The sequence below is a fragment of the Phytophthora parasitica genome (assembly GCF_000247585.1).
Source record: "Phytophthora parasitica INRA-310 unplaced genomic scaffold supercont2.8, whole genome shotgun sequence".
NCBI classification, from domain to species: Eukaryota; Oomycota; class Peronosporomycetes; order Peronosporales; family Peronosporaceae; genus Phytophthora; species Phytophthora nicotianae.
In genome coordinates this window covers 1,837,101-1,848,051 of record NW_008648994.1, presented here as the reverse complement: position 1 = coordinate 1,848,051, position 10,951 = coordinate 1,837,101, and the positions used below count along the sequence as shown (strand labels likewise).

Below are 10,951 nucleotides of genomic sequence, written 5' to 3'. Positions count from 1 at the left end.
GACTCGATGTCAAACTGATAATGCACAAAAACATCTGGAATCAATTTTCATGTTAACCTGCTCTCCGACAAGCACAACATGGTAATTTTGAGGACAACGACGATCAGTTATTGGTACAAACGCCAAGATTTAGATGTGTTGCTGCATTTTCTTGGTATAATGCTTGTAGGACGTGCAGTGGACTTTAAAAAACCAAACTAAAACCTAGTCTTCGAACCATAGACAAAAAATTTAGTCCGGACTTATTTTATATTTTGTGTCACTAATTGTTTTACTCCACGTCCATTGCATTTACTCTCCCTTAACCGACAAATCTGTCCGTCTGTCCGTCTGTCCTGCACCCTCTCTTACCGACTGCACCCTTCTATTAGCCTTCTCTTCTTCAACGCTTAACACTGGAAACTCGCCTACGAGATTGATTTGCATTATTATCCAGCCTGCATCAGGTAATCATGCATGACGGAAAAACACAATCTGATTGGCTGTTCAAATAAATACGATTCGGTTTGCTTTGAATGCGTGTTATTTCGAAAAGCGCGCGCGAGTGAACACTGCGAGGACTGCAAGGACTCAATTGGGGGGACTGTGAGGATTACGAGGATTGTTATGTATGTGCTTTACGTGTTAAAGTTATTATACTCTTTCAACTTTCTGCTTAATTTTCTCGGCCGCCCCTCTTGCGCTTCGGAGCCCGACGCTGAGGCGCCCATGTGCTCGCCAGCGGCATGGGAAGTATCATACCCAATCCGGGGTCAGGGGCAGCATAAACAGCGACAAAAGCCAGCTTTGCTGGGCTGTATGCCACACACCGGACCCAGCCGTCGGTAATGGGACCCGGTGCATTTGGTAGAAATACGGAATACACCTCTGAGTCCGCGGTCGGGCATGGTGTGACCACCCGCGGGGTTTAATCTATTGTGGGGTTTGGGAGAAAGAGCGCAGTGACGTGTGTGGCTATAAACTATTCTCGCTTTAGTAGACAATTGACAACTGTGTTAACTTCATAACCTTCTCAATGGTATTGTGACGACAAGCAACATTCTAAACAGCTGCTTGATACTGTGGATAGAGTTTTGTGATGGCGCGCAATCGGAAGTACAACTCTGAAGCGGAAATTGAAGAAGCTTTTCGCGGGCCGGACGGGTAAGAATCTGTGATGGATTGACGACGCAGATTAGCTAGCCGTACATTGGCTCTGTATCGATATAGGAAACGGCTACAGCAAGTTGATGACAATGCGCGTATGACAAGTGCAGCCGTGCAATCTGGAAATATTGTGCATGTAAACGCCCAATTCGTTGATGATGATGTCTCTACCTCACGTTCTATTCGAATTTGGGATCACGAAGACCGTGATTCTGGATATGTGTCGGCTTTTACGATTGGGATTGCGTCGGCAGAAGCAGCGGCGCCTGCGAGGGAGCGCCGGCACCCAGGACGACGCTCGAGGGCGGATATGACACCTTCTCAATTACAGGCTGTCCGTGCAGCGGACAGGGCTCGAAAAGCGCGGCATATAGCCAACCGGTCTGAATCACACATTATCCGCGATCGAGAGATAAATGCTGCACGGCAACGAGTCCGGCATCGGATAAAGGTGCGTGGAGCAAACATAGCTGCAATGTCTAACCAACGCAGTCTTATGACTGAAGACGAACGGCAGCACGGCCTCAAACGTGATGCATCAGCACATACTTACCAACGAGCGGCTTTGACAGTACAAGAGCATCAAGAAATTCAGAGACGTAACAATGCTAGCCATAGATTTCGACGCCAGACAGTGTCGGACGAGGAACGCCAGCAGCGGAACGAAGCAGAGCGCTTGTTCGGTCGTGCCAATACAAGAAGAGACTCACGTACCACGAAGATTTCGATCCATCAAGCGTGCGCGGGGGTCGACACTATTTTACCCGTTACACAGACGACAGTCGCGAGGCCGAGAGTGTCTGTCCTAAGAGCAATGCGTGGAAATTTCCTGATGAGACGGACGCTCGGTGCTGCCATAACGGGTTAGTGTCTTTACCCTTTCCGCGAAAACCTCCAGCGCGTCTTCTTCGTCTTTACAGAAGCCCTGTCTTCAAGGCGAATATACGAGCATACACAACAATGCCTTTGCTTTTACCTCAATGGGCGCTTCGTCGCCCCCTCCAGGTGAACGATAGGGTAACGAGGACCGGTGTCTTAAACTTTAGGGTGCAAGGATCTGTTTGCCGCCATATGGGATCACTTCTACCTCCTCCCAACAGGCAATCCATGTTTGCTCAAGTTTATATTAACAATCCCGATATGGACGCACGTGTGCGAAGCCGAATGGGAATGATGGATGGTGTAGACCCCTCTATCCTTCGACAGATCGACGAGGATATGGTCGCGCACAACCCGTACACGCAGCAGTTCATCAATGCGCGAAGCCTCTTGATTCGACGCGCTGGACCTGCGGTTCAAGCGGCTGTGAAGGAATTTGGTCGTGTTCTTCAGGCCGGTGAGGTGTCACGTGAAAACGATCCGCTGTTGCGGTTAAATGAATTCATTCCACCTGAGGATGACTACCGACTTCGCCTGCACGTTACTCGCAACGCCAATCCGGGAACGCATACTACACCAACAGCTTCGGAAGTTGCTGCTATAGTAATTGACCAAAATGCAGCTCAACACCGGGTTGTTATCCTTCACGCACGTGGAGGGGGGTCAAGCGCACCTTTGAGACGCACGAGAGCTACGACCTGCTGCAATAACATCTCTTCTTTCCGTACGGCGAACGTGGCTGGTCTTTTTATCTTCCTTATGTTGGGAATCCTGTCGACTCCCACGGAAACCCATTGACAGTATCACTACGCGAATACGAGTCGCATATACTCCACGATGAACCGATAGCGAATCGCTAATCCTAAAAGGAGGACGCTGAACACAGCAGTACTGCGTCGATCAATGGGCCAAATGTGAACAAGAGCGTTTGTGCTACATCGAGAAAAACTAGCTCCAGTGAGTCACTTCAAGGCCTTGCTGATGCGCTGCGCAACGAGTTCGTTGAAGTCCATCGAATGGCGGCTGACGGATTCGCGGAAAGAACCTCTCCGAATAGTGCTCAACCAAACAGCTATGCCAATGGAGACTCCCGGGAACCGGATGCGTCGGAAAATGGATGCAAAATTATTATACCCAAAAAGTTAACTGGTGTGCCGCGCTACATGTATCAGCGCTTTCTGGATGCGATGGCAATTCTGCAAGAAACTGGAGCGCCCAACATGTTCATTACGATGACGTTCAATCCCAACTGGACAGAAATCAAAGCCAATTTGCGACCTGGTGATAAGGCAGCAGATCGACCTGATATCGTGTCACGTGTGCAGAAGTTAAGAGCGCTTAATAAGGACCTCGATCAGGGACTCTTGGGAACGCGAGTACATGTGATCGAGTACCAGAAACGGGGCCTTCCCCCGCCCATATTCTTCTAATTTTGCGACCAGATGATAAACCTGTGAGCGCAGAGGATGTTGACAAGCTGGTGTCGACAGAGCTACCCGACAAGGAAAGTATCCAGAGTTCAATGAAACGGTCATATCCAGTATGCGGCATGGTCCATGCGGTGCGCAGCATCCTCATAGCCCTTGCATGAAGAATGGAAAGTGCTCCAAAAAAGTTTCCTAAGCTTTTGTCAGACGAAACCGTAATGTGCCCGGACAAATATTCTACGTACAGACGCTGTCGGCGCCCCGACGGAATTCTGCACCACAGAGGCAAGGTGTGGAACATCGCGACTATTAATCAGTGGGTCGTAGCGTACAATCCGTTCCTATCGCAGAAGTACAACTGACACATCAGTGTCGAAGTCTGAGTGACGAACAAGGCGGTGAAGTACATCTACAAGTTCGTCTACAAGGGTTCGATATGACGGTCATTACCATCAAGGGAGAGGAGATTCAAGCTAACGAGATTCGACAACATTTCTCCTGTAGAGGCTTGCAATCGACTGATTGAATATCCAACCCGAGGGTGCTCGCACTCCGTCGTCAGCCTACCAATTCATTTAGAGGATATAATTGTGGTCGCATATTGGAACCAAGCGACGACCCCGCAGCTCTAACACTTGACGGGTAGAGGCCACCGGACTATGCTAACCAAGTTTTTCGATTTATGCTCTCGCGATCCAGTTGGAACTGCCAATCTGCTGTATAAGGATGTCCATACGAAGTACAGATGGAAGGACAACGCGTGGCAGCCGTACAAGATACACGTGTCTTCTCTAGGTCGAATAGTCCACGTGTCCCCCAGGGATCCGGACCGTTTCTTCCTGCGACTTCTGTTCTGCCATCGGTACTCACCAAATCGTTCTTGGATCTTTGGACGGTTGGTAGCATCACGAACACAACGTTTCGACAAGCCGCCCAAGCTCTAGGGTATCTGAAAGACGACGAGGAGAGGCTCCAGTGTCTCAAGAAGGCTGCTGTAAACAAGATGTCGTACCAACTGAGACAGCGTTTTGGGATTATATTGGCTTACTTTCTACCCACCAAGGCAAACGATCTCAGGAAGCAGTTCAAGACGCACATGTCGATATTTCGGGCGAGGACACTGATCATCACATCGACCGTGCTGCAGAGATGCGACAGAGAATGGCGGAGTATAAATGCCTGAAGTACTTGGCCGAATACTTGGAATCCAATGGACAAAACCTGGAAAACCACAGTCTTCCCGGTCTAAACACATACAGCGATGTGTCTGGGGAAGTGGAAGGCCCTCAGCCAGCGACGATTGTAGAGCAAGAACTTGGTGCGTACTTGCAAAACGGTCTGGAGAGAGTTGTTGAGCAGGTGGATCGGCTGAACGATTGTCAGCGACGAGTTTTTCACGAGGTCATTTGGGCCGTGAACAACCCAGTTGGAAGCGATAGACTCTTCTTTTTGGGTGGTCCCTGTGGAACAGGGAAATCGTTCCAACTGGAGCAGATACTTGCTCATGTTCGCATACAACGCAAAATTGCAATTGCAGTCGCTTCCAGTGGTATAGCAGCTACTTTGTTGACAGGAGGACACACCGTGCACTCAACGTTTCGTATACCCCTCAAACATACTGAGTTTTCGGCGTGCAGCCTTCCTTGGCAGGGCCAGAAGACAGAGCTGATCTGTAATGCCAGTCTGATCATTTGGGACGAGGCTCCGATGATGAATCGAGCTTGCTTCGAGGCTGTTGACAGATCCTTGAGATATATCATGAAGAATGATGCGGAGCCATTTGGAGGCAAGGTAATGGTTTTTAGAGGCGATCATCGACAAATTTTACCAGTTCTGAAAAATGCTACACGTGCGGAGACAATAAATGCTTGCTCAAGAGCTCACCACTATGGGAGCACTTACGTCAACTCAGGCTAACCAAGAACATGCGCGTTCGGACTGCCCCAAATCCTGTCAGCGCAGCTGAGCTGCCAGAGTTTCGAAGTTCCTGCTTCAAATCGGACAGGGGTGCAACGAGGAGATAGGTGAGAACGATATCTGTCTCCCACGCGATATGTGTGGTTTTTTCCGGAGCGTAGAGATGTCTCGCCGGATATTGACGAAGACAGCAAAGACGATGACGAGGACTTGGAGCCGCCACCGAACTTAACCTTCTACCTCCGTTGGACGAACACACCCACGCGACCTAGATGAAACCGAAGTTGAACGAAGAACCAGGACCGTCAACACGCTGATTGATGCAGTTTATTCGAGTATTGAAGGTGAAGAATTACCCGATGATTATTTCGTGGAGCGGGCAATTTTGGCGCCAACCAACGCAAGTGTTAGGAGGATCAACGATATGGTTCGGAGCACTTTGCCGGTGAGACGAAAAAGTACCTATCGATCGACTCACTCGAAGGAGTAGCGGATGAGGATTTGTTTGAACAGGAGTTCTTAAACTCCTTAAACTTCTCCGGAACACCCCCTCATCGGTTAGTGTTGAAGGCTGAAACTCCAATCATTATGATCCGCAATTTGAACAGCAAAGATGGACTTTGTAACGGGATGCGGCTCAGAGTGGTGTCACTTCGGGAGCGGAGCATTCAAGCGAGGGTTATGACAGGGCCTTCCAGGGGTAAGACTGTGTTCATCCCTCGGATTATTTTTACGACGACAAAGAATTCCCGTTTAGGATGAAGAGAAAGCAGTTTCCAGTGATGCCAGCCTTCGCCATGACAATAAACAAGGCCCAAGGTCAGTCAATCCACCATGTGGGCATATACCTGTTACAGCCTGTTTTCACGCACGAACAGCTCTACGTGGCGCTTTCTCGAGTGATTACAAGGAAGGCGGTCAAGATTGCAATTGACCCCGAATCGATAGATGAAAAAGGGACCGTGTACAGAGAGACTTGTGAGGAAGAGCGAAGTTAGACTAAGCAATACATATCTTAAACATTCTGCAGCGTGTTCCTTTAGATTTATACTCCGCCGTAGCGCAGCGGAGGCGGACCTACAAATTTTAGACGGACGACTCATGTCCAACGCACCCCCGTAGCGGGCTCCCAGAGCGCTATTCATGGATAACCCTAAGCTATAGTAGATACACTTGACTATCAATAGCTTGTGATTGATTTGTAGCCATTTCGCTGCACGCTCTGGCCTAGATTCCGGTGGTCGACTACCACGAAGATCTGAAGGGGCAATACCAGACTGTGAGCCAGCGCTTACGAGCGTCTATGATGGCGAAACAGGAATGAAAACGAGATGGAGACGCTTGAAAAAGTGGGTCGCCTCTCACGCGATATACGCGCGACGTAATCTCGATGTCTCGCTTCCCGTTGGCATCGGCAACACTCTTCTTGACAGACACAAGAGCACGATACAGCGTTCGAGTGGTGCTTTCGTACGCTTGGACACGTGAATCCGCTTGACGCAATGCTCCGCCCCCTATCACGAGCGCTGAAAAAAGCTGAAAAATAAATTCTTTCTTGTCTTCCTCAGAAAACACATTGCAGTTGTCCGAGTCCGGGTTCGCCAACATCTCGGTGAGAAGATCTCCAGCAGTGCAGCCGTCGAAGTCTTCGTCGATGCATCCACGCACACTACCGTCGCGGGCCACTATGCCTGCTGATTCGAGCTTCTCGAAGAATGCCATGCTTGTCACGCTGACGCGCAGCCGCTCAAAGTTCAAAGACGTGATCCCACCGCAGATATCGGACTTGGATCCGTGGTCTTTGGAACGAGGCGCTGCGTTGTTACTGAGATGCTCAGGAAGCTACTAGAGCATAGCTTGTGTAAATAACAGGAGCGAAAGTCTAAACACGAGCAGACGTACCGGTAGAATGCGACGCACTATCTCGTCCTGGAAGAGTTCTCTCAACAATGCTTCGTCCGCTTCGCTAGGTAATCTTCGATGCACGAGGAAGCGCTGCAGTAGTAGCGTATCGCTCAGATTCCACTGAAGTAGCTTTTGTCGAATATCATAGTCTTGTAGAACTGGGAGGGCATTCGGGAGGTGCTCGAATGGGCCTGTTGATGTCTTTACAAGGTCACTAGTGCCTAAATCTGCGTTGCTGTCGCTGGCATCCATCACGTGCACTTGTCTAAAAGATCTGGGTAGTAGTCGATGAGTCGGAGTGACTCTTCCGTACCGACTTAACCCCTTTTGATAATAAACAAGGTGAATGGCGGAAGCCCATGACAAGTTAATTGTTCAGAAATTATCTCCTCTCTTTCACTTCGATCGGGATAAGAGGTCAGCAAATTGGACGCACTACGAACGTGCGTGCTCTCACTTGGCGAATGTCTTGCTTCGCACGGAGAAAACTACTAGTAGCGGGTGTCCATCGAGGTGCACCCGCATCGAGTCATTGTAAAGCGGCACACGGTACTTGACCTCGCCTCCCTCTTCCTGGCGGGCGACGCGTTTCAGCGACAGAGTGCAGTGGCCGTTCACAGACTCGTTCTTCACCCAAACCAGCATGTGTAGCTGCTCAAGCGGCCGCGTATGTTGAATAACCGCGTTGAGCGACAGATTCAGTCCGTTGAAACCTTGACATCGCTCTCCGATGACATCACACTGCTTGGAATCCTCTCCAATTAACGGTGCTACTATGCGTGTCTTCTTCGGAACAACAGTATTGGAATCTCCCCAAACCAGAACCATATTGAAGACCCTTAAAACCGTCGACACAGAACGGTTCTGAGCTTTCATCTGCCGGACAACGCGAGCCTGGTCGAAGTAGCTGCCATTCACCGCACTTGAATACTTTTCTCCATCGCTAATTCCGCTAGCGACGGAATATGACCGCGAATTGCGACGCGATAGCCTTCGTGGAGACCCCGAATTCAATACGTCGCTGTTTTGCTGCGGAAAACTGAGAACAAACGTGCCGTACACAGGACTGTGGTCACTCACGTCCATCCCGTCTCCATGGTTCACGGACCGGTAATTATCAATAAGCCGCTGCTGGGACGTCGGGTCCGGAACCTTTTCCGGAATTAGTTTCGAGTCGCTTACTAGCAGTGAGTGGATCAAGATGCGATCGCACCATCCTGGCACACGCTTCTTCACCTTGCCTCCCTTATAAAACGGTTCCTTGTATAGCACGCGCCAAACAAGAGATGGCCACAATGGCAGCGTCTCATTCACTGGTCCGCGCTTAGGGAACTTTTTGTACGTCGGATAGAAGTCTGGGAACTTGTGAGGCTCCGTGAAACCTTCGAAGACTCCTCCGTTACGACGGTCATTCAACAAACCGTCAAACTTGTCGTGAAGCTCCAGATTTCGACCTTCTTCCAGCATGTGCAGTACCATTTGAGGGTCCAGCAAAATGATGCGGTAGTTCATGTCGCCCATCCACACAACGTGATGGAATTGCTCCGTCAGATCGAAGCTGTAGTGACCCATAACTCGACCTAGACTAGCGTTCAAATTCCGGATCTGCTCTCGACGGTACGTATCGTTTCTTGCATCCAAATGACAGTTTACGAACACAATGGTCGTGTGATTGATCATGAGAGCCACAGCAACGCCACCCTTGGATCCACTCGTAAGTTTAAACTTGTGTGCACCAGCTCGTATCAACTTGACTTTGTCCTGAATATCAGCGCAGTAGAACACAGCCATGCCCGTGAATTTAGTACCAACGAACGCTCCGTCACCACGACCGTGCACTGCATCAATTACAGCATCAGGAGGATAGTTCTTGTGGTTCACCATAAAGTCGCTGTTCCTCATCTCCATGCGATAATAGCGGGCTCCTCGTTCATTGCGGTTAAGATACGCCTCCACGGCGTGATAGACATTCTCCGATACACCTTCCTGCACTCCGAGGACATACAACTGGTAGCCATGCGGGAGGAAGTTCTGCAGCATGGTAGCTGAGCGCTGTTCGTCAATGATACCTTTGCCGTCATCGAACGGGTCTGCGGCGCCCATGTTCCACGTGCCCACCCACATTCGTACATCGCGTATACTCGCTCGCTTCGTTGTCTTCAAGGCTGGTGATGCTGTTGGTCCAATAGACAAACTCCCTGTGCGCAGCCCTGCCTCAAAGTATGAGCGTGGTGAAGTGATGCGAGTCTCGGGATCGTCATCAATGCTCAAATCGGCAGACGACGAGCTCTGCTGCGCCACGACAGAGGAGGACTTCCGCGCGTTCTTGAGTGCGAAATGCTGCGACCTCATGCTGGCAAGATCCTCTTCGATCTCGGAGCGCTGGAACGAGTCGCTCTTGCGCGAGGTCTCATGCGTGCTTGGCGTCGGTGCAACAGTTGGGGCTGCTGTTCCGATCTTGTTCCCACCGTTAGCGATGGTGGATGCTGCAACGGTAGCAGAGGGTAACGTGCGCAATTTCTCAAGCATAAGCTCAGGCTGCTCCAGATCGGCCAGGTTGTTGCAGCTAAAACTACTCTTGACGTTGTTCGTGCCATTCCAGTAGCCCGAGCGCAGCTTCACGGCTGCCTCAGTGGCGCTCGCAGCCGACGCCAGGCGTCTTATACGTGTGCGATGAGATGCAGCGGCCGCTTCCGCCACGGTCAGGCCTGTAAATCCAAACCCGTTCGCACAGCTTCTCGACTTGTTTAGACTCCCTCGTGGCTGCTTGCCACCCATTGATACACTAGCCGTCTCGGACTCAGCCATTCTCAATGCGTGCATCTCTCCACCTGCAAAGGACTTCGGCGGTTCCTTGCCGTTCTTCAACCTGAAGTTCTCGAGCTCGAGCTCCTGAACTCGTCTGCTCAACCTCGCCGCTGTTTCTGCCCACTCGCTCGATTCGCGTCGAGGCTCGACTCCTGTCGCTGTGTCGGCGCTTGCGTTGCGGCGCAGCGCCACCGCGACGTCCTCTGTGCGTCCTATACTAACTTTGCGCCGTCGTTCTGGTGTTTCGTCCTTGCCAGCACTAGTGTTGCGTGGAGGGAGTCCAAGACGCCCCCACGCTTTCGATTGTGGGCTATTCGTGACGCTGCTGCCGTCGCTGCTCCCTGTGGTCTGTTTCCTGAGCACAGGAGAGGAATGGGGCAATGAAGCCGGAGATGTGGGCGGTACGGGCGGTGTCTGTATCGCTGCGGCATCGGTGGACCCACGAGAGCGCGCAGGCGACACAAGTCTCCGCACATCGAGCGTCTTTTTGGATGTGGGTGCTAGTATCTCCTGTAAATCCTGTAGCGTAGCCGGCTCCTCGATCTGCGAGAATGCGCGGGTCACACGGATCCTGGGATCTCTAGCTGCTGCTGCTGCGGCCGAAGAGGTGACGTCCGACCGACGGGCGGCCATGTTGTTCTGGCTGTCGAGGCTGTTGAAGGAATTGTTTTCGTCGGCCATGCAGCGGCGGTACTGGACGTTTAGGAGGACGCGGCTCTCCCGGAAGTTCTTAGTTTAAGGTCAAGCTGAACCCACCTGGACGGATTAGAGCTTTTCTACGCTTGTGAATTTTTATACTTTTTTCAACATGCGATTGTGTGGCGTGCCTGGTGATGAATGTGAAAGAGAAATACTGGGAACGGCGACCC

At 50.9% G+C, this 10,951-nt stretch overlaps 2 protein-coding genes across 2 annotated transcripts; both read right to left on the bottom strand.

The window, feature by feature from the left end:
• Window positions 1-6,614: 6,614 nt before the first annotated feature.
• On the bottom strand, window positions 6,615-7,526 carry PPTG_06113 (hypothetical protein; the record flags this gene model as incomplete). The annotated part of the gene is made up of 2 exons (XM_008899908.1): window positions 6,615-7,211; window positions 7,272-7,526. The coding sequence occupies 2 exons, from the start codon at window positions 7,524-7,526 to the stop codon at window positions 6,615-6,617; spliced, it is 852 nt and encodes a 283-aa protein (XP_008898156.1).
• Window positions 7,527-7,727: 201 nt separating this feature from the next.
• PPTG_06112 (hypothetical protein) lies at window positions 7,728-10,763 on the bottom strand (the record flags this gene model as incomplete). Its single annotated transcript, XM_008899907.1, has 1 exon — window positions 7,728-10,763. One exon carries the CDS (start codon window positions 10,761-10,763, stop codon window positions 7,728-7,730), a length of 3,036 nt encoding a protein of 1,011 aa, XP_008898155.1.
• Window positions 10,764-10,951: the final 188 nt, after the last annotated feature.